Consider the following 23,773-nt stretch of genomic DNA (forward strand, 5'->3'; position numbering starts at 1 on the left):
CCGTGGCATGTGGGATCTTCCCGGACTGGAGCATGAACCCGTGTCCCCTGCATCGGCAGGCGGACTCTCAACCACGGCGCCACCAGGGAAGCCCTTACCTCTTCTTTTCTGACTTATTTCCTTTTCTTCTCTGATTGCTGTGGCTAAAACTTCCAAAACTATGTTGAATAAAAGTGGTGAGAATGGGCAACCTTGTCTTGTTCCTGATCTTAGTGGAAACGGTTTCAGTTTTTCACAATTGAGAACAATGTTGGCTGTGGGTTTGTCACATATGGCCTTTATTATGTTGAAGTAAGTTCCCTCTATGCCTACTTTCTGGAGTTTTTATCATAAATGGGTGCTGAATTTTGTCGAAAGCTTTTTCTGCATCTATTGAGATTATCACATGGTTTTTATCCTTCAGTTTGTTAATATGGTGTATCACGTTGATTGATTTGCGTATATTGAAGAATCCTTGCATTCCTGGAATAAACCCCACTTGATCATGATGTATGATCCCTTTAATGTGCTGTTGGATTCTGTTTGCTAGTATTTTGTTGAGGACTTTTGCATCTATGTTCATCAGTGTGATATTGGCCTGTAGTTTTCCTTTTTTGTGACATCTTGGTCTGGTTTTGGTATCAGAGCGATGTTGGCCTCACAGAATGAGTTTGGGAGTGTTCCTCCCTCTGCTATATTTTGGAAGAGTTTGAGAAGGACGGGTGTTAGCTCTTCTCTAAATGTTTGATAGAATTCGCCTGTGAAGCCATCTGCTCCTGGGCTTTTGTTTGTTGGGAGATTTTTAATCACAGTTTCAATTTCAGCACTTGTGATTGGTCTGTTTATATTTTCTATTTCTTCCTGGTTCAGTCTCGGAAGGTTGTGATTTTCTAAGAATTTGCCCATTTCTTCCAGGTTGTCCATTTTATTGGCATAGAGTTGCTTGTAGTGTTCTCTCCTTTGTATTTCTTCAGTGTCGGCTGTTACTTCTCCATTCTCATTTCTAATTCCATTGATTTGAGTCCTCTCCCTGTTTTTCTTGATGATCTGGCTAAAGGTTTATCAATTTTGTTTATCATCTCAAAGAACCAGCTTTTAGTTTTATTGATCTTTGCTATCGTTTCCTTCATTTCTTTTTCATTTATTTCTGATCTGATCTTTATGATTTCTTTCCTTCTGCTAACTTTGGGGGTTTTTTTTTGTTGTTGTTGTTCTTCTTTCTCTAATTGCTTTAGGTGTAAGGTTAGGTTGTTTGTTTGAGATTTTTCTTGTTTCTTGAGGTAGGATTGTACTGCTATAGACTTCCCCCTTAGAACTGCTTTTGCTGCATCCCATAGGTTTTGGGCCATCGTGTTTTCATTGTCATTTGTTTCTAGGTATTTTGTGATTTCCTCTTTGATTTCTTCAGTGATCTCTTGGTTATTTAGTAGCATACTGTTTAGCCTCCATGTGTTTGTATTTTTTACAGTTTTTTTCCTGTAATTGGTATCTAGTCTCATAGCGTCATGGTTGGAAAAGATACTTGATACAATTTCAGTTTTCTTAAATTTGCCAAGGCTTGATTTGTGACCCAAGATATGACGTATCCTGGAGAATGTTCCATGAGCTCTTGAGAAGAAAGTGTATTCTGTTGTTTTTGGATGGAATCTCCTGTAAATATCAATTAAGCCCATCTTGTTTAATGTGTCATTTAAAGCTTGTGTTTCCTTATTTATTTTCATTTTGATTGATCTGTCCATTAGTGAAAGTAGGGTGTTAAAGTCCCCTACTATTATTGTGTTACTGTCAATTTCCCCTTTTATGGCTGTTAGCATTTGCCTTATGTATTGAGGTGCTCCTATGTTGGTACATAAATTTTTTATTTTTTTATTTTTTTGCGGTACGTGGGCCTCTCACTGCTGTGGCCTCTCCCATTGCGGAGCACAGGCTCCAGACGCGCAGGCTCAGCGGCCATGGCTCACGGGCCCAGCCGCTCAGCGGCATGTGGGATCTTCCCGGGCCGGGGCACGAACCCGTGTCCCCTGCATCGGCAGGTGGACTCTGAACCACTGCGCCACCAGGAAGCCTGGTACATAAATATTTACAATTGTCATATCTTCTTCTTGGACTGATCCCTTGAACATTATGTAGTGTCCTTCTTTGCCTCTTGTAATAGTCTTTATTTTAAAGTCTATTTTGTCTGATATGAGAATTGCTACTCCAGCTTTCTCTTGATTTCCATTTGCATGGAATATCTTTTTGCATCCCCTCACTTTCAGTCTGTATGTGTCCCTACGTCTGAAGTGGGTCTCTTGTACACAGCATATATATGGGTCTTGTTTTTGTATCCATTCAGCCAGACTGCAACTTTAAATCATAAATCAGTACAATAAAGAATAAACTTGAGCTTGAAATGTCTTGTTTTCTCTTTGTGAATTAAGCTTTAAATCAGAAAAGGAACTTTCTTTTTTTTTAGTGGCTTTTAAAAAAAATCAGTTTACTGTATTTATTTATTTAATATTTATTTATTTATTTATTATTTATTTATTTATTGGCTGTGTTGGGTCTTTGTTGCTGTGTGCAGGCTTCCTCTAGTTGCGGCGAGTGGGGGCTACTCTTCGTTGTGGTGTGCCAGCTTCTCATTGCGGTGGCTTCTCTTGTTGCGGAGCATGGGCTTCTAGGCACAGGCTTCAGTAGCTGTTGCATGCAGGCTCAGCAGTTGTGGCGCATGGGCTTCGTTGCTCCGTGGCATGTGGGATCATCCCGGACCAGGGCTCAAACCCATGTCCCCTGCATCGGCAGGCGGATTCTTAACCACTGCTCCACCAGGGAAGTCCTGAGCTGTTATTTCTATCTGAGTTCTCCAATAATGGAACCTCCCTTGGATTTCCAACGAAGGCCAATATGAAGAAAATGCCAGGATGAAAACATCTTTTCTGCTTCTCCCCATTTCCTGCTGGAATTGGTTTGTTCTGAAACCAAACCAAACCTAAGTCGTTGAAACAGTCCCACCTGAAGACAAACTAAGAATAAACTTGGATAAATATTTCCAAATAAGACAAGTTTCTTCTTTGTCCTGGGATGGAAGTAAACCCTTGGAATTTCCTGAGTGGCAGGAGTGTCTCTGCTATTCATGGTGGGCCCCTCAGGCCACACCTGAGTTTGTGCTAAAGGTCACTCGTTGGGGGCCCCCTGCATAGTTCCAGGAGGGGAGTATACACGCTGGAGAGACCAACCATGTATCAGAGGCTGGGGCTCTGAGACAGTGACATCAGCCTGACCTTCTGATCCCCCGGGAAGTGGAGGGGTGGGCGCTGGAGACGGAGTTCAATCACGTGGCCAAGGATTCAGTCGTGACCACGTAGTAAAACCCCATAAGAACTGGACACCAAGCTCAGCTGAGTGTCCTGGTCGGTGATCAGACATGTATGTGCCGGGAGGGTGACGTGTCCTGAGGACACGTGCTTTGTGCTTGGGACCCTCCCATTCCATGCCGTGTGCATCTCCTCATTTGTCTGGTCCTGACTTTTACTCTTTATGATAAAACTGAGATAGTAAATAAGCATTTAGGTGAGCTCTGGGGGTCTCTCTAGGGAGTTACTGAGCTGACAGGGGAGTGAGTCTGTCAGGAGCACGGGGGCCTGTGAGCCCTGGAGCGAGCGGCTGGCGCTGGAGCAAGGACAGTCTTGTTGGGAACACTGCCCTTCACCTGTGGGGTCTCTGCTAACTCCAGGCACTCAGTGTCAGAACTGCGCTGTAAGGACTTGCCCTGAAATGGAAGATTTTCTGACATGAGGAAGGTTAACTTAGCAGGCTGACAAGGGTGGTTGGGGTCCGGGCCATTTTCTACGTGCAGACACTGGCCGTGCTCAAAGAGGACCCCTGAGGGCCACCACGGTCTCACTTCTAAGTCAGGAGGAGAGACGTGCAGGCGACCTGTGGCCTTGGAAGCAGAAGGAGAAACCACGAGCCTGAAAAGACCTGCGTGATGCGGACGAGACGCTGGGGGGTCCTGAGTGGCACTTTACAGCAGCCACAGGAGGAGGCTCCAATAAAACATTCCAGGGGGTTTTGCCTCCGGGTTGACAGCGAGTCATGAGTCTTTCCTCCCGCCAGAACTAATGATCTTCTCTGCCCGACCCTCCTTCCCGTCGGTGGTGACGCTCCAGGATCTCCACTCCATCCACTGCCCACCCTGCACACGGGCATCTCGTGAGTCACCGAGTCCTACCTGCTGGACCTTAGAAAGGCCCATGCGCCAGACGCTCTGCTCCGCCCACCCACCATCCCTCCCAGAGCCGTCGCACTCGGGCCGCTTGGAACCTTCTGCACTGTCAGGGTCACGCCACACCCCTGCACCCTCTGCAGCTCCCCCTCCACGCTCATGAGCTCTGTCCCCACACCGGGTGCGTGGAACCGCCCGGCTGTGACCAAGGCCATCACCGATGACTCGCAGCTCCCTGAGCCAGGCCGTTCCCACCTGTGCCGGAAAATCCAGCTCAGCCTCCAAAGCTCCGAAGCTCAGTCCCTCCTCTGTGAAGACTTCCTGGGCCTCCCTCTTGCCCTCGACGAACTTTGGAGCAGAACTAATCACGTCTACCCCTCGACTCCCTCTGCAGTTCGTAGCTCTTTCGGTTGAAGAGATATGGTGAAGCCCGACAGGCGCGTGTTTTATGGGGGACCTGCTCCCTCCTCTAGTGCGGCCTCTTTTCCTCTCCCCACTCCCGCATCAACACGCATCAGCGACGCCGGGCCCGGAGCCTCACGCTGTGCAGCGTGCGGAGAGTGGACACACTGACCCACGTCGGGGAGGACGGGTGAGCAAACAGCCCTCCCCCCGCCCACTGCGGGGCGGGGACTCGGGGTGGGGGCCACAGCCCTGGCCTCCCGGAGCTCACAGCCAGGAGTGCAAGGCCCGTGCCCGGAGGGACGGCACGGGGCAGCCGAGAGTGAGCGCCACAGGGCGGCTTGGGACCTGCCGGGCTGCACGCAGAGCCGGCCTGCAGCGGGGCCACCTCGTGCAGGAGGTTAGGGCTAACGACTGGGAGGGTCTGGGGTGAAGGGAGGGTAAGGGCGGGGAGTGGCCCGCTGAGGGCCCAGGTAAGACCAGGGGGAGCTCTGGGGCCACTGGTGGGAGCACAGGGCCTGCGCTGGGTCGTGGAGGAAGGCAGGTAGGAGATGCCGGGGTTAGAAACTTCTGGCTTATCTGTGTGATGCTGACTTTCTGGGGCTGGAGCTGGGACGCCCAGGGCAGCTCCTCAGGTAGTGTCCTGGAGACGAAATGTCAGATGATGGCCTCTGCAACAGTCGGGAGGGAGGACAGACCGCGAACAGGAGCTGGTGAGAGGTCAGAGGAGACAGGTGGCCATGGCTGGCGCAGCTGGGGTCCGCGGGACACACGGCAGCCACAGGTGGGGCGCGCAGCTGGCTCGGGACAGGCCTTGCAGAGCGGCCTTCTTGTCCTTGAGGATGGATGGACCGGACAGGAGGCGGGCGGGAAGGGACAGGCTCCTCCTGCGCAGGAAAAGCGTCAACCTGCGGCCCGGAGCAACCAGCGCATCTCTGCACCTCTGCACACATCTCTGTCCTGGGGCTCCGTGGGATCCAGTGGTCAAATTCCCACAGCCAGGAAAACCCAGGGTCTACACTCGATTTCAGATCGTGCTTCTTAGCCTACATGAGGGCACACTCACTTAGCAATGACCGATCCGACAGGTGAGTGGACAGCTCTTTCCTTGGGGCTGGAGAGCTTCGCAGATGGTGGGCTGCTCACTGCTCCCTATCTACAGGTCACTCCACGGCAGCCTCCCGTCCAGGCCTGAGCTCAGGAAGTCCTTGGAGCCAGCTTAGGCAAGTCCCTCTGTCCAGCCCTCAGAGCTTGATGCTCACCCAGGGTGTGAGTCTGGGAAGAGTGGCTTCTGATGTCCCCCCTCCCAGCACTGAAAAGCCACCAAGGAGAATGCCACAGGGCGTGCCAGAAGTAGGCACACTGAACAGCAACAATGGTGGCCCTGAGCTTGGTGTGGAGGGGTGAGAAAAGACTGTTAAAAAGACTGACGAGACTTAGGAACTTAAAAGGCAAAGTGGCCTTGAGGCGTTTAGAACAGGAACCGAGATCTAAAGCCCAGTGGTGCCCAAGGACATCACTGCCTGTGATGCAGCTAGAAATAACGAGCCCTCATCCACTGCTGCCCCAAAAGAGTCCGTGGTCACCCCTGGAGGGTGGCCCACGCGACGTGTGTTCTTTACAGACATCACAGGACTCAGAGTTGGAAGGAAATTTAGATTTTTTTCCCCCCTAGTTCCAGCCTCTCCCCTCCATGGAAATTCCCTCTAGCGTACCTCGTGTCCAATATTACCTGTTTCACAATGCAAAGAACTTTTTAATAATGCATTGGAAACGTACACTATTTCTTTAAATGATGTTTCGGTTATCTGGAAAATTAAGCTTTGTGAGATACTTGACTAACCCATCAATAGCCGATAAATGAGGCTTTAATATATTCTGAATCCATCTCAGAGAAGCTCATCTAATAGCGGGAGATTGTGTCCTGGCACCTTCTCTGCCAAGTCTGAAAGGAGATAAATGATCAGCCAGTGACTCACAGACAGTGATTTGCAGACAGGGCGGCAGCTGAAAGGCTCTGAGAACAGCAGGGACAACGGGGACGAGGCCAGTGCTGTCACTTGGTGAGTTAAAGAGAAATCACCATCAGGAAAATGACACCGCCATAATATCAGAAATTAACAACAAAACCTGGGCTGTAGGGGACGGCGATGAAGCGAGGTGTGTTTGAGAGGAACGGCTTGGGGAGAGGCTCGAGGGAAGGCAGTTGGGACAGTGGTGGCCGTGGGGAGCTGCTCTGGTGGGAGAGGATTGGGTAGGCATTTCCTACGTAAAAGCGCTGTCCCTCTAACGCACAAATGACACCTTGGTCAAACCCATCTCCTCTGGCTTCACTCTGAGGGTGAAGGCGATGGGGGCCTGATAACTCTCGAGAGATGGTATTAAATTGTTTGCTCCCTATTACGGCTTTGTCGGAAGTGGTTTTATTGAAAGAAACTCTCCCACTGCCTCGGGGTCCGAGTCTTCCAGTCGCCCTGTAAGTCAGGTTTTTCTCTGTACTCCGGGCTCAGGAGAATTAGTCTCTGATCTCAGAAGGAAAGATGCGATGCTAGTTGGGTCTTTAAATGATTAACAATCAATCCCAAAAGCCTTTGCGCCTGGCCCCTCACAGCAAGGAGCTTTGCGGGTCCGGAGTCACCCCAGAGCCAGTTCCTTCCTGTAAGGCCCTAGCAAACTAGCAGGAGAGACACAGCTAACACAGCTGGTGACCGGCGTTAATGATGACCGTGTGTTGTTAATTTACCAGACGCATAAGGAGACCCTCTGGGATTGCAGACGCCTCTCCTCTCGGGGAGGGGATGAGGCAGACGCCTCGGAAATTAGTCCTCCTTGGCGGTACCAAATCCCAAACCCATTTCAACCTGGTAAGTGGAGCAGGGCTTCCTCAGACACTGATGGGGCACCTGCTATGCACCTGGCACTGTTCCATGCACGGAGGGCTGGCTCCGCAGCAGACAGACACACCTAGTGCGTCAGAGGATGAAAGAGAGAAACTTCCTGGCCCTGGGTGACGGGGAGGGTGCCGCGGATGAAAAGAGGAACATTTTTTATAAGATGGTGAAGAACGGTAAGAGCTGTGACTGATTGAGTGTCTGCCCTAAGCTAGGCTCCCGGCCAGGATTTACAAATAGCGGTCCACTCAAACCTCACCGCCACCCTTTAAGGTCAATGGCAACGTGCCCAGTTTACAGGTGAGAAAACTGAGGCTGAGGTGCGAGGTGACCTGCCCGAAGTCACACAGTCAGGGAGAACTGGGGAGGGGTCTCCAGGCCTGCCTCGCTCCAGAGAGCCGGTGACCCTGCGGGGACTGTGGCTTCTGCCCGCACGGTGCCCCACCCCCGCCGCCCCCGGCTGGCACGGCACCAACTACCGAGCAAACCAACAGGAGAGCTGCCAGCAGGCGGCCTGCTTCTGAAAAGCCCACTTGTGACGCTCCTGATTTCTACATTTAACAGAGTAGCTTTTAACTCAAGTGGGGAGGCTGGGGAAGCAGGCTTTCAGGCCCTTCGGAAGGACACTATTTAGCCACAAGTACCTCTCGGTCATTCCTGCAACGGGAGATTCTTTGTTGTCATCTGTGTGAGTCAGGAAGATGTTACTGGGCTGGGTTTGTAAGTTCTCCGAGAAGCGCAGAACACCCTACAATCCCGAGCTGTGATTGTCGTTATTGCTCTCGTCATCACTGATGTCGCAGAGTTAAGACCTTATTGGATGTAAAGATACACCGCGCTCTAACCTACAACCTTCCCCATTCATTCCCATTTGGAAGAGTGGAGTGCTTATTACACCAACAATTCACAAGGAACCACTGTCTTCCAAATCAGCTCTGTAACCAGTTGTACCTAAATTGGTTTGAATCAGGAATCTGCAAGTATTTCTATATTTAGAGATGAAGTGTTTTACCATTACACAAAGCCTATTATTTTATAGATACAGCAACATTTGCTGAAAAATGTATTTTACTTAGAGGAAATCAAATAAGCAAATACTAGGGGAGATGTGCAAGTCAGTAGAACATAAACATTGTGCAGAATAGAAAGAGTTCACTACATTGGAAGCACACAATTTGGCTTCTGCTGACAGTCTTTATGAAATGCTAACACTCATTTATGTGGTACCAACGATGGATGATCTGAGAGTTCTCAAAGGTAGTTTAAAAACTGTGAATAGCACAGCGCATTATGTGAATTCACTGGTCATGGATGCCATCATCAACAATTTTTAAAAAGATCCGCACGTGAGCTATGGATGGAGGAGGAAAGCCAGCCGATCAGAGCTGAGCAAGGGTTGGCCGTCCAGCTCTCGACGGTGGGGGGAGCCCAGGGCACGTGAGCAACTAAGGGAAGGTGATCTGGGAGCATCGCCGGGGGCCTGCAACAAACACACATTCATTCAACCAACCAACGTGTATTTAATGAACGCCTACGGTATGCCAAACACTGCCAGGCACTCAAAATGCAGAGCTGTGCCATCCTTCTACTTCAAGAGGGAGGAAGTCGCCTGCGTGATCGGTGCTGGATCGGTGCTGACGAGGGCGGAGCAGGTGCTGGGAAGCACGGGAGAGACAGCCTGCACCCCGGGGGCAGGAAGGGATCCTGCGCTGATTCCCAGAGGAGGCGCGCACCCTTCAGGGAGAGGTGACAGAAGAGCCAGGCCAAGCCGTGGAGGCAGCAGAGGCTGAGGTGCCCCGGATGGGGGCCCGGGGGTCCAGGAGGGCAGGAAGAGCCCAGGGTTAGCGGGTCCAGTGGCGAGAGGCAGGGTGGGGAGACCCCCACTGGTCCTCTAGGGCTGAAAGGCAACTGGGTGAACTTTGATCACAACAGGTGACTAACCTCTGTGGAGCACAAGGTCATCCTGGGGAGGCCAGCCTGGAGGTAGAACGGCGCTTTCCCAGGTGCCGCAGATCCAACAGCCGGCCTTTCTGGACTAGCAGCTGCCTGTCATGAACCCGTCAAATCCCACGCACGGGCTGGCGGAGAGCTGCTTGTTCAGGTACGTGTGCAACAAACACGGGGGGCCCTGGGTGCAGCACCGAGCAAGCGTTTTTCTTTTTCATTTTTAATTCCCTCGGCCAGGGCCTGGGGATTCGAAGGCAAATGAGACATGCCCCTGTACTCAGAGTGTTCACAGCCTATTTCAGGGAATGATTTTTGCCTACAGAAGCCTTCCTGGATCGCAGTGGGCAAAGTCCAGTGAGAAAGACCTCTCAATCCTCTCAAAGGCCTTTCCTGACGGCCAGCGTGCCCCTGTCGACCAGAGCTGGCTGCTGCCCGGCCAGCCCTGCCCTGCTTCTCTAGTTTCGGGTTTTACTTCTGTGTGTATGGGCTGGGGGAACATTTTTTGGGGGCAACATTTTTAAAAAGCAGATAAATACATGTCAGAAAAACACACTGGGTCAGCAGGCTTTTCAGCTTCCTGCCTGTGCAGAGAGGGAGCTGTGGGAGGATGAGCTCGGAGCACAGAGGTGGATGCAACCAGGGCTCCCACGGCCCCCACCCCCAGGAAGGCCCAGGGAGAGGGAACGGGCGGCTGCTCGCCGCTCCCAGGAGTTCAGCAGACATAAAAGGAAGTGTGCGTTTGCCCACGGAGAGGCCGCTGGCTTTCCTGGGAACTGGGCCAACCCGACACCGACCGGAAGCTCTGATGGGCATCCCTTGGAAAAGTGGACCTGCTGTCACTTACACACGGTGTGGTAAACAGTCTACAACGATACGGGCTCAACGCAGAGAATGTGATAAAAGGGATCAATGAGGAGGAAAACCAATAATTAAACCATCTAAACCGAGGCTGAACACATTATCATTTTAAGGTTACCAAAAAAACCCCAACCCTGTAAGTGTACGTGCCTGAGGCCCAAGGCGGTGGCCTCTGACTGCTGGCTTGCGACCCATCACGCATGTTACGTGATGGTCACGTGGGGGAGGGCTGACACTGTGGGCACGGAGCAGCCGCGATACTCACATCACCTCCAGGCGGGCTGTCCTGGAGTCGTTCCCGCCCTCAGAGATGACTCCACAGGTGTAGTCTCCGATGTCGCCCGACCACGTCTGGCTGATGAGGAGGGACCCGTCCTCCCCGACCACAATCCTGGAGCTGCCAGATGGGGTGATGGCCACGTCTTCCTTCTTCCACACGTAGCTGTGGGTCAAGCAGAGGGTCCTGAGTTAGGACCTCAGTCGCTGATCCTTCCCTGTCTGCTAAAGCGCAAGCAACTGGGGCTTCCCTGGTGGCGCAGCGGTTAAGAATCTGCCTGCCAATGCAGGGGACGTGGGTTCGAGCCCTGGTCCGGGAAGATCCCACATGCCGCGGAGCAACTACTAAGCCCGTGCGCCACGACTACTGAGCCTGCGCTCTAGAGCCTGCGAGCCACGACTACTGAGCCCACGAGCCACAACTACTGAAGCCTGCGCGTGTAGAGCCCGTGCTCCTCAACAAGACAAGCCACTGCAATGAGAAGACCGCGCATCGCAAGGACGAGTAGCCCCCGCTCGCCACAACTAGAGAAAGCCCGTGCACAGCAACAAAGACCCAACACAGCCATAAATAAATAATTAAAAAAATAAATAAAAGCAAGCAACTGATGACCTTGTGAGTACAGTAAAAACCGCCAAACTGTGCTCTTAAAAGGGTGATATTTGGTACTGTGTGAATTACTTCTTAAAAAAAAAAGGAAAGTGACCAGATGTTTTGGTCACAGTACAAAGATAGATGCTGAAGTTAGAACAGGACAAAAAGATAAGTGCAGACATTCGTCTGTCTTCGGGTTCAGGACGGGGAGTCTGAGGGCTCCTGACCACCCGTGTCACTACTGCAACTGTACCTCCCGCTCCTGCAGGAAGGTCCCTGGGGGACAAGAGTGTAGCCTGGGCAGGGGGCAAGGTCCCCAGGGTGTCCCCGTACACGTTTTCTTAAAATCCAACCATTCTGGGGAGTTCCGTGGTCGCAGAGTGGTTAAGAATCCGCCTTCCAATGCAGGGGACGTGAGTTCGATCCCTGATCAGGGAACTAGATCCCACATGCCGCAACTAAGCATTCGCATGCCACAACTAAGGAGCCTGCCGGCCGCAACTAAGGAGCACACGTGCTGCAACCAAGAGCTGGTGCAACCATAAATAATATAATATAATAATATAATATAAATAAAAATGTTTTTAAAAAAATCCAACCATTCTGGCAGACTGTCCTTAAAACTGCATTTCTTTCTCTTTTAATTCTTTATGACATTTTAGCACATTTTTCTTTTCAAATGTAGACTCCACTAAGAGCCTGTCCAGCCCCTCACTAGTCACGGCTGGATGAGATCAAAGTGCTGGCTTTCCTTTCCAAAGTACTGGATTGGACTTCCAGAATGCACCCAGTTCTTTAAAGGCTTAATGCACACAGAGCACAGACATTTACAAACTGCTCCTCTGCAATTATCCCCAGACAGAGCAGGATTGTCTCCACCAGAAGAAAGTGAATCAGCTGCTCACCCGGGGAGCAGCATTTGGCGGCCAGTGTCCCTTAGGGCCAGGTGCTCCTTGGGGCAAAGGAACCCAGGACATGGGGTGCCCCAGAGTGAGCAGCCTAATTCCTTCTCAGGAAGGAAGCTCCGATTTTGTCTGTTTAATCACAGTAAAGAAGCTACGAGAAAACCACAAAGATCGGAGGGGGGTTTCTGGTGTGCCCTTAGGGTAGCAGAAAACGGGCTCATTTGTCCTTTGTTCGGTGACACTCCCAAGTCCTTCAGAAACGAATGAATTCTTTCCTAGAATCCTAGAATTCTCCAGGTAATCTCTAACTTGTTGGCTTTCGTTTCTTTGTTTTGCATTCAACACTCTTGTAACGAAAGCAAACTTGGTTTCTGAGCTCTGGGGAAACTCCAGAGAGACAGGTAGAGATGTGGAAATTCACGATTTGTCAAACACCTGCCCAAGAAGAGTGAGGAAACAGCTTAGTCTCCGAATCCGGTTAGTAACGTATGTAAACGTCGACAGCCACCTCCCTCTGCTCAGCGTGAAATGTTCCAGAAAGAAGGAGGGCATCTTGATTCTATCATTTGGCTACCTGCATGCCTTTGGGGCTAAGGCCAGAGTGAAAATACTAGGATGACTGCATCTTTCTTTCTAGATTCATTTTCAAGGCTGGTTCTGAAAATTAAAAACTATTCTGAGAGTGGCAGCCCTTTGGGAAGAAGCCTGCCGCCGACAGCCAGCTGTGTCCGCTGGCGCGTGTCTACCTGGGCTGTCACGTTCTTCATCACGACCGTCCCCATCTGAGTCAAACAAAGACAGGTGTCGCCCCCCACTTCGTGGCCCTTCACGCCCTCTGGGTCCCCTGGTTCCCCGCAGTTTCCTCTAAGTGTGTTAGGTAACCGCGGATGCCTTCCTTCCATGCGGAACTCCCTCTCCCCATGACACAGTGGAGCCATCCTTGGAGTAGAGAAAACCCCTCGAGGCTAGCACAGCCCCAGCACAAACACTGCTGAAATCCCATTCAATCCCTCTGGATTTTTCTCTCATTAAGTATCAGCCTCTGACAAGTACGTTTTACAGATAGTGTATTAACCTTGGCAGAAAAATCATGAAAAGCTGTATTGAAGTCATGAAGTGGAACATAGCTCACTGTAAATAATACATAAGGCTGGAGTGGAAAATGGGATTTGTGTGATTAATGATGGAGCCCAGAACTGTAAGATGCTCTAATCAGGGATCTGTGGCTGGAATCAAAGTTCCTGAAATTCTCCCTTCTCATCTCTACGTCAGTTCCCCAGCTCCCAGAATACTAATGCGCCCCAAACGTTGTAATTGACCGAGCTGACCGGAGAGAAGTGCGGGGGTCGTGGGTGGTCCCACAGTGCAGCGTGGCCGTGGTCCCCTTAATCACCACGCGGTCCTCCGGAGGGTTCACGATGGACGTTCGATCTGGAAAGACACAAGTCACGACTCAGACAAGATTACGTGCCTGAGCGTTTCCTCCCTCAGGGGGGTGACGAGCTGGTCATCTGACATCAAAACCTCCTAGTTTTCTCTTAGCTCGGCAAAACCAGCGCTCATGGCAAGCACCCAGAAACGTTCAGGGAATTGAAAGCAAGCCTGTCCGCCTCCCCCAGCCCGTCTCAGGTCACCCCCGGACCTCGGACACTCCGGAAGGAAACAAGAAGGAAGATTGTATGCAGACAGTTAGCAGGCTCTACACCCTGGATTCTTTCCCAAGATTGTCAACATTCTGGTAATCTCTACTGTCTACACAGCACGTCATGACTTTGCAAAGTGCTTTCATTAACGCTGTTTCACTTGATCCTCACAACAGTCTTGTGAGGGTTCTGATAACCCTTTTCCCAGTCATCAGGAAGGAAAACTGATACAAGTACAGGGTCTTGCCTGATGCCACGGGGCCAGTAAGCAGCGGGGCCTGGTGCCAGGTGCAGGCCTGCAAGATCGTCCAGACCTGCGGCCGCCTGACACTCCACAGCTGCCAGAGCCAAGGCCCTGGAGACGGCCCTGGGGTGTGTGTCCCCACGCTGCACACCTCTCGGGAGGGCGCCGCTCTGGCACCGGGAAAGGAGACGGAACTTGGAGCCATGAGACTGGGTTCAGGGCCCAGCCCGACGGCTTACCAGGGGGGCATCCTGAGAAACGCCTCTGAGCTTATTAGTTTTCTTTGTCTATGAAAGGGGGTGCTGCTACACTCACGCTGGGACAGAACAGAGTAGGTGACGCCTGGGAAGACCCCTGCAGACCACACAGCACTGCACCAACCAGTCTAGTGTTATTATAATTTTGAATCTCAGCAGATCCACAAAATTTTCCGGTGAGTGACCTACAGAGATGCAGACATCAGTTTTCCACAAGCTTTTAAATTTATGGTTAATTTTTGGGGACACTGGATGAATCAGATGTGGTTGATAGAATAGACCACCAAATGGAACAAAAGCTCTTTTTCAGTGCTTAATAATATTGGAGGATTTGCATTCATTCCTTTTAAACTTGTGATATTTTTAGAACACCTAATAAATGAGAAAGGGTCATTTATCGAAGCGGACCAACTGTATCATAGGAAAGGCTAAGCAGATATGAAACAAAGCACAACAATTTAGTTTTTCCTCAAGGATGGTATTTTAACAAATTAGTCACTCGGGCAAGTTAAAAATTTCTCTCCTCATATAGATGGCTTTACAAAAATCTATTCGTGAGCGCTGTCTCTTGCTTTTTTGAACAATAAATTTTTAGTAATATAGATACGGATGAAGCAGAGAGAGAAAAGTTTATCAGCCAGTGAAGCTAAATACTTGGTAATCCAATCCTTATGTTCTGGAAAACAATTTATTCTGCATTTCAGAAACCCGTGTTATAGATAAAATAAAGAGAAAGAAAAGCTGGAGGAGCCACAAAGATCCTTCAGTTCACTCCTAACATATAGGAAACATCCATATTTAATATATGAGGAATGTTTTAGTTGGCTATAATGATAGTATAGAAAAAATGCTTTCTCTGGGATTTTCATTCTGGGTTCACTTTTCTTATGTGATGCTTATAAGATTAGGCAACCTATCAGTTTTTTTTATTTGAGCTAGTTTTGGGGGTAATATCCCTAGTCTACTGAGGTTAAAAAGTTAATCTTTTATCTCTCCTGAAACGTCCCCATTAAATCTTTGAATACATTTTCTAATTATTCTTTTAGAAGCTGAAAAATTAATTACTCAACAGATTTCTCCAAATTAGTTATAAAAATAATGATTCTCCTTTGATTGGATTAGCGAGTCCAAGGGCATATATTGACATCCCCAAGCACAGATGACACGCTGATTAAACCATTATTAACAGAAAGCTCCACATGGGCTGTGGTCCTTACTCCACACGGTGAGTGTGGCAGACGCGTTCAGGGAGCCCTCAGAGTTGGCTGCACAGCAGGTGTAGTTGCCAGCATCCTGGATTAAGACAGGGGTGATCTGCAGACCCCCAGACTCAAGGAGCGTGAACCTGGGAATCCGCACAGAGCCGCTGGCCAGAATGTGGTTTCCTGAGGACGACAGACAAAACAGCAATGTGAGAACTGAAACGTTCGAGAGAAGGTAATGCTCTGGCCGCACCCAAGAAAATAATGTGAGGAAATAATCAGAAGAAAGCGGAAACTTTATGCACAAAAGTAACCAAAGCAGTTTGCTTTAGCGTTAATTAGAATAACAGAAACCAAGAGCACCCTAATCGTCCAATGTTGAGAGATTTGGTTAGACAAATTATGATCAATGTATGTGACTGTTTCCTTTGGGTGACTGATTTTGAGTTTTCTTTATATGTGTATGCATTTGAAAAATTTCTCTATACAGCCACTATTACATTCTAAATCAGGAAAGACAAAAAGAAAATATATAAAACGAAAGAACCCTTCTTTCTGATTAATCTGTAGGTTCCCAGATCTTTATAAGCCATGGCCCCAGGGCACGAGTCATACCTTTGAGAGTTGGGAAGCCACCGACTGGTTTTCTGGGAGTGAAAAAAGATGTAAGTTTTGACGTTTCACCCAGATACAGTCCACTAAGCATGACCAGTTAATCTATGAGGATGAACCCAACTCAGCCGCGGTTTGTTAAGGACAGACTATGTGTGCTGTTCGCTTAGTGGCAGGTGTGCTGAATGTGTAGGCAGGGCTGCAGGCGAGCTGCAAAGAGCCCAAGATGTGACACCACTCTTCACAGGAACTGAAACTACAGTCGGATTAAGAGAGCCACACACGTCAAGCTGCGGAGGATGCAGGTGATCCTGTGCTAGAGCAGCTTTCTTAGAAATGAAGGCGGATGTAGCCTTAACTGTGAATATTACCAAGGAGGCACTCCTTCATTCACAAAGGGGAAGCTGCAGCTGAAATCCAGAGCCCGTCGGGCCCGGGGCACCCGGTGAAGGGCTTGACGGAGGAAAGCGCCATTCGCACGGTGTACAGAAATGTGCCTCCTCTTCTAGGCTGTGAGCTGCACAGAGCTTAAGGGGTCTTGCTCGTCTGACCCCTCCCCGTGCCCCTAGCATCGGCCCCTGGTGGGTGCTCAGTCAGCGGTTTTTGACTCTTTACCGAACGAACGAGTGAGAATAACCAACACAACGCAGGGCTGCTGGGCTCACTTCCTGCGTCGGCCGCGCCCTGCAGCAGGTGCGAGCACATACCCCTCCTCCACGCGATGGCCGGCCTGGGAGCCCCAGACACCTCACAGCTCAGGACGGCTGTCGTCCCGTCAGTAACCGTGGTGTCCGCCGGAAGCTGGGTGAAGGCTGGGGCGACATCTAGGCAGAGGAGGTGAACAGTGAAATATTCAGTGCGTCGTCCTTCGGAAACGCTCAAACCAGCCTGGTGGAGTCATCCACCTGGGCTTTTACAGCACTGATCACAGAGATAACTGAGCGATGAAAAATGAAAACCTTTCAGGACGACTACAACCCTCCACTACCCGTCTCCCAGGCATCACCTATCTTTGTTCACAGCCTAAAGAGAAATCCGGTCTCGTGACGTAATGGTCACACAAGTGCGGAAGAGCAGGAAGAACTGTTTTTGACCGATGTTAAAGAGAAGAGAGATGTTTATTTAGATAAATCAAACAAGCTGCTTTCATTATGTAAAGAAAAAGGAAAAAGCTAGTTTCTGAATATCCTACATCGTCCTGAAGATGAGACTTTGACACTTCCTAGGATCCACTCTGAAAGTTAAAACGACCAGATTCCAAGGGCTTCAGAGAAGAATTCCTGGGGGGAGCGTTGGGTCTTCCTGTTCATGGGGGACCGCCCGGGCCTCCAGCTTCCAGCAGCCCTGAGTCAGACCCAGGAAGACAGCGGCAGCTCGGGCCGGCTTCGGGGAGGACTCCGCTGACTGCACTACTTTGTGAAAGATGAAGCCGGAACCCCTGAGTCCCAGCCGTGACCTGCAGCGTCCAAATCCTGTGTCGGGGTCCCTGGGGTGCCTGGGCCATTGCCCCCGGGGCAGAAGCGGGCAGGCCCAGTGGACCCCGGGGCAGCCGCCTGCGTCTGCCCTCCCTCCCCGCTGGGCGTCCACCTCTGGTGCGAACCCCTGGATGACGTGGGGGCCCCCCGACTGGTCTCTTCCACTCGTCCCCTCACTGTCCCCCCACACCAGGTGCGGAGGCCCTCTGAAAGCTTCAGACGACGCCCGGCCAGTGCCCACCTCAGAGCCGCGAAGGCCCCACTTGCCCGCTTTGTGCCCGCACACACCCGGGCCGGCCTGTCCCTCCACGCATCTGTCGGGCCCCTGCAGCTCCCACCTGCACCGTGGCACGCACCTCTCCAAGGCTCTGCAGGGCAGCGTCCTCCCCACCTGCAGGCCTCAGCTCCAGTAAGAACCATCTCACCTCCGAGAACCCAGCCCGCTGCGCCCGCCCTCTAACGAGCTTCCCTGGCCGCTCTGGGCCGCGCCTAGGCTTCCTCTGTGGGGCCCCCACCGCCCTCTGCCGTCTCTCCCCTCCCCCAGGACGCTCCGTCCTGGAAGCACGAGAACCCCTTCTTCGCAGCATCCTCTTAGCTCTGTCCCCGAGCCTCACGGGCCAGAGTAACTGACACAGGTGCTCGATAAACGTTTGTTAAGTGAACGAATAAATATTGATTGTTTTACACACTATTTTTCTTTCACTAAAAGTACTTTAATTAAAAAAAAAAATCCATTTTGCCAAACGCCGTACTTACAAAACAGATATGCAGCATTATCATTATCACGCGTTTATTTGTTCACTCTCCAGCTGTCATGGTAACCAGGTTAAGTAGCACTTTCATTTAAATTTCCAAACTGATCCTCCTAAGAACCCTGTGGACTGGGCTGGTTGGTTCCATTTTGAAAAGAAAACTGAGGCTGAGGGAAATCAGGTGATCTGCCCTGGGTCTCTCCCGAGAGCAGGGTCTGCAAACCACCAGCCTGGGCCAAATCCAGCCTGTCCCTGCTTTCGTAAACAGAGTTCTGTGGAATAGCCACGTTTGCTCAGAATCGGCTGTGCTGCCTGCAGGCTACGACAACAAGGTGAGGAGTAGCAACAGAAACCAAGGCCTTCAAAGGCGAAAACAGGCACCATCTGGCTTTTTACAGAAAAAGCTTGCCCATCCCTGCCCTACAACATCCTGGCCCACTATTCCAAACAGGCTGAAATAATTCTAATTGATCAAAACTCAGTTTCTGGCTTAAGTCCCCAGTATCACCTCTGCTGCTTCAAGTGATACTGGTTTCCTATGCTCCACAACGGAGGGGAAATTTGACCCCCCCTGCCAAGGCTGGAGGAAATGACGCCTGGTTTACCAAAACATATGCGTGAATATTTCAGGATCACGTCGGTCCCTTCCCAATTCTGGCTGACGAGAGCCACTGGCCACTCACATGCTGACCAGTTTGCTTTCTCTGATGGCTCTCAGCATTTTGCTTCCAAAAGGGCAGACGTGAAAGGTAGAGTTCCTTAACCACTAAATTTTACTTCGTTTTAGAAGAACAACATTGCGACTATGGGAGATTAAAGAGAAAACCCGCAAATATAATAAAAACCTTTACCTTTATTTCTCAGAGTGCCAAAGTATTTCTGTTACTGGGACAATAAAAGAAAGTCACAAAAGAACTATAATTGTTCAATAAAACTAAAGTAGAGAATGAATATTAAAAGATGGAAAAAAGATCCAAAGAAAAAGACTAGGGATGAGCTGCTGTTCACTTAACCGTCTTTCCAGTTCTGTCCAGAAAAATGGGGAGTGTGTTCCTATGTCTCAGCAAAGCAGTGTGTCCCAAGTGCTGGGAAGGTCAAGGCTCCAGAGGGCCAGGGGGAGCGCCGGGATGGGGGTGCTCGGGCTGAACAGACACTGGCGTTTTCTGACATATCCGTGGGGCGAGGACTGGGGAGGCCGGCTCTGCAGGGGGTAGTACTCACTGGTGACGTCCAGGTAGGTGTAGGTCTGGACCTCCCCGCCCTCGTTACTGGCAAAGCACTGGAAGATTCCTGAGTCCTCCGGACGCAGCTTCTGGACGCGCAGGCCTCCACTTGACAGCACTTGGTATCGAGGGTTCTGGAGCTTGTTGATGGAGACCGCGTCCTTGAACCACCGGAGGGTGGGAAGAGGGGCCCCTGTGCAGAAGTGAAACAAAAATCATTAAGCTTCAAGAATTCCTTACGTGAGGGCTAAATGGCAGTATTTCAACGGGCATTTTCTCATCTAGTCGTCCCTCCAAGCACCCTGTGAGGCGTCATTTTTCTCATCGTACGTGAAGACGGGGAGGGAGAGGCCCGAAGGGAGCGGTGTGGGGCAGCTGCAGACCCTTCTGTCTCTTTCCACGGCCTGTGCTCTTGTCCAGACGGTTCTGGCTGCAACTGACCTCAGGCAGGGCTGGGAGGAAGGTCTCTGCCTCTGCCTCTCGGGCTCGGGGAAGGGTCACCAGGGCAGAGACTGTGCCATTCGGCAGAGCACTTAACCCCGCCTTGTCCCTGCAGGGAACAAGGGTCACAGCGACCTCAGAGGTGGCTGTGAAGGTTAATTTGGTCAGTACACGAGTACCTCCTGGGGCCTGGCCCATGGCGCGCGCTCAGCAGACAGCGCCGCTCGCTGCTCGTCATCACAACTAAGGCCAGCGCCAACGCGCACCGGCTTGGCAACAGCTCCGTCTAAGGAGCGGGATATCGCTGACCACCCGCTAGCGCACTGTGCTGGGGCAGCGAGTGGTTAGGTAAAGGAATAAGCACAGGAGGTGCATCTGGTTCAGGCTGGGGAGACACGGGAGTTCCAAGCTGTGGCTGCAGGAAATTCACCTTGGCCCCCGCCCCTGTACCCAAGAGCGGAGTGAGCTGAGATCACAGCCAAGACTTCGACCAAGAGGGCGAGGGTCACGCTGAGGTTCAGGGCCCAGCTGCCCCTCCTGGGTGCCCCTTCCTCATCCTGATGATGTTATGGGGCAGACCTAGGCCTCCAGGCCGTGAGACTGGAGTTGCTCGCAGTCTCGCCACCTGGAAGGAGGTTTAGGCTGGGGTCGGGTGGGGCGTATACGGTGGACAAGGTCACTGGGGCAGAGCCCAGGTTGTCAATGAAGGGACTGTCCTTAGCCTGGGAGCACGAGGACCTCTGTTGCTCGTCCCCCAAATGCGTGTGGTCAGTGCAGGTAACCAGGCGATGATGCACTATTTCCTGGTGGCCTCGCTGCGTGAGACACACCGGGGTCCTCCTCTTGGTGGCTTTCCCGGGAGCCTTGGGGAACCAGCTGGGGGAAGACTGCTTCCGTCCTCCTCCTTCCTGAACCTGAGCAGGGTCAGGTTACCCAGGGAGGGTAGACAAGAGAGCCCGTCCAGGGAACGAGACCACGGCACTCAAGACAAGAGTTCTGGGCTCCGGGGGGCACAGTGTGTTTGTTGTGGCCCTGCGGGAAGTGCAGAACATCTGGGCTTATTTCTAGATCTCAGATGGCGCTGTGCCTCAGTTTCCCTAAATAGAAAATGAATTTAAATCAAATATCTTGATGTGATTCATGCTGAAAGGCACACCCAAATCCCTTGACTTAAGATGCTATGTAGGTATAAGATGTCTTCTCTAGTAAGTAAAATTAACGTCGTGGAGTATCTCAAGAGAATGTGTTCTCAGATTCTGTTCTTTGCCTAAATTATGCTTCCTGTCACTTTTCATTAAATCAGGAAATTTAAAAAAATCCACTGCAAGGTAAAAGCATAAGCAATCCATGTAAACTCTCATAATAGCAATTACATGATGTAGCTTTCATAAAGAATAACCACTTTACATGCTACTACAGTTGCATTGTCAAAAGAAAGAAGTAAATGATACGACGGCAATGCAAGGCTGAAAGACCCGTTCAGTGTATATTTATAAGCGTGTACTTAACAAGCAGTTTACTCTGCAGATATCACGCCAGAAAAGCAACCTCTTGTCAAGGGGAGAGCCTAACATTGTCATTTATTGAAAAATAATTGTTAGTATATGGGAGAACTAGGAGTATATCTATTTGGGGGCAATTTAATGTCGTAAACAGAAACCTTATCCCCACAGTACTGTAGATTCTCGTTTCTAAAATATAAGCACTCTAAATATTTTGTAGCTTCACTTTCACAGAGTTGTTGGCCTTAAAAAGCTGGTGTTCATAGAGAAGAGAGAACAATGCAGCAAAGATTTTCCACTTGAACTTCATAGGACTCTTCTCATTCCTGTCTTCTCCCGCCCTGAGCCCCAGCAGTGGCGAAGAGAAGCAGAGCAGGGATGGAGACTGCACCCTGGGAGCTGGCGGGACTGGGAACCAGAACCAGTAAGGAAATGACTCCTCTGGGCGGGAGCAGCTGTGGCAGAGGCTCAGTGGATGGAGGGGAGGGGAGGGGATGGGAGGGGACTCTTGGCCGGACGGCCCTCTCTACACCGACCCTCAGCACTGTCCTGAGTGGCACTCCCACTCCTTCCCAGAAATGGAAAGTGACCTGCAGATCGGTGGCATCTGTTCCGAGTCCCAGGGCCTTGGGTCTCAGGGTCCAGGCCTAAGCCCTGGCTTTGGAGCTGGTGCCTGTGGGTTTGGATCCCGTCTCCACCAACACGTGGCCCGAGGCAGGCTGCCTGTCCAGGGCTCAGTGAGCAACGCCCCGGCGCCAGACCGTGGGCGGAGCTGCAGGTGTCTCCTTCATTGCCCTGACTGCGCCTTGAGCGCGTTACTTAGCTTTGCTTCTTAAGGGGTGTTTTCCCATGTATAGAGGGACGTAATGATCTCTCTCTTACGCAGCTGAAGATTCACAGAATTGTTAGGAATCCTCATCCGCCAAGCTCTTAGAAGAAAAACCCCACCCTTAAGATGAACAGGTGTTAACATAAAGGGTCCTTTTCCTTACTTGACAATCTCCAGAGGACTTGTGAAGTTTTGTTTGTGAAATCGCCGCAGACAGCCTATCTCTGTCGGGGCGTTTAGCATAACTACTTGCATGCTGGACACGAAATGGGAACAGGGGACAACGAGGGGGGCCGAGGCTCGGGACGAGAGGTAGAATTCCCTGAGTAACAAAGGAAAAGTCGACTCCCAGCTGAAAGGGTGGAAAAACAGAAGATTTCCTATCCGAGAAGTTGGAACGATCTCTCTTCTCTCAAGTGGGCATGGTCACCAGTCCCGCTCACCCCACGGATGAGAATGAACTTCCTGCCCCAAGTCTTAGGGGTCTTGCAGAATCAGAGCCTCTGAAGGGAGTCCAGGGGACAGGACTTCATCTCTCTCTGTCGGGACGGACAGGGTTAAGGCTTCCTTGCTGTTCCCTTGGGTAAGTATTATTATCCCTGCTTTGCAGGTTACATGCCCAGCAACTGAGTTCCACTCCACGCCATCGGCCCCGTTTCTAGTCACCACAGTCAACCTGTCGCTGTCCAGAGGACGGCTCTGCCCTGGAGACGCCATTTCTGTTCCTCCACCACGTCGCTGCTTGCCCTGTGGCTCCCGCACTCACCCATGGCTCCGCAGACGATGTCCACGGTTCCTTCTACTTCCGCTAAAATCCGACTCTCAGGTTCCGCAGTAAAATACGGTGGCTCTTTAAACAAGAAAAAACCAAAACAGCCCGTAAGCCAAAGAGGTATATTTCAGAAGACCCTTACAGCCTACAAGAGTTTGAGCTCCTTTTAAAAACTATTTTTGAAAACTTCATGAGTTACCATCGTGCACACAGACTCAGAATTCGGTGCGCAGAGGCCAAAGGCAATTTATAGTCTAAGGTTCTGGAAAGCAAATTACTACTCAGGGCAATGGCTACTTTTCAGTTTATGGGCTTGAATAATGGAATCTCTTAATTCACATTTTAGAGGGACTATCCCGTGAGGTTCATAAAGGTTTATATTTACAGCATAGTATTTTAGAGTCCAGTTTGCTTCAGTATCTAAACTAAACAACAACTCGTGAAGCACGTTAAATAAAGCACCGCAGACAGGCGCCCGGCCTGTTTCAGGGAACAGGGCAGCCTATTAACATATTTTTTAAAGTCTTAGCAGTTCTTCTCCAAAATATAGATTTAATACTTCAGTGGAATATGCAAAATAATAGCTAAGAGAAGAAAGAAAATGGGCCTCTCATCCATCTTCAGTAGCAAAGGAAACCCAACCACTGGCATATCTCCAGACACCCTGCTCGCCTGCCTGTTCAACAGCAAAAAAAGCAGTGGCTGTATTAAACGATGAATTTCCTTGGAGACTAAAACTGCAATATTTTTCTCAGTTTATTCAG

At 50.5% G+C, this 23,773-nt stretch overlaps 1 protein-coding gene across 1 annotated transcript in view; it reads right to left on the minus strand.

Annotated features, from left to right (window-relative positions):
- Nucleotides 1-23,773, minus strand: part of SDK1 (sidekick cell adhesion molecule 1) — a gene marked incomplete at its 5' end in the record, with an annotated part of 365,000 nt that overhangs the window by 217,976 nt on the left and 123,251 nt on the right. Inside the window, 6 exons of the mRNA XM_007447090.1 lie at nt 10,547-10,723; nt 13,386-13,488; nt 15,419-15,586; nt 16,723-16,839; nt 19,464-19,658; nt 23,004-23,087. Of these exons, the coding sequence (XP_007447152.1) occupies nt 10,547-10,723; nt 13,386-13,488; nt 15,419-15,586; nt 16,723-16,839; nt 19,464-19,658; nt 23,004-23,087 (844 nt within the window). The remainder of the gene's footprint in view (nt 1-10,546; nt 10,724-13,385; nt 13,489-15,418; nt 15,587-16,722; nt 16,840-19,463; nt 19,659-23,003; nt 23,088-23,773) is intronic.

This window comes from Lipotes vexillifer, unplaced genomic scaffold (assembly GCF_000442215.2).
Source record: "Lipotes vexillifer unplaced genomic scaffold, Lipotes_vexillifer_v1.1 scaffold625, whole genome shotgun sequence".
Classification (NCBI taxonomy): Eukaryota; Metazoa; Chordata; class Mammalia; order Artiodactyla; family Lipotidae; genus Lipotes; species Lipotes vexillifer.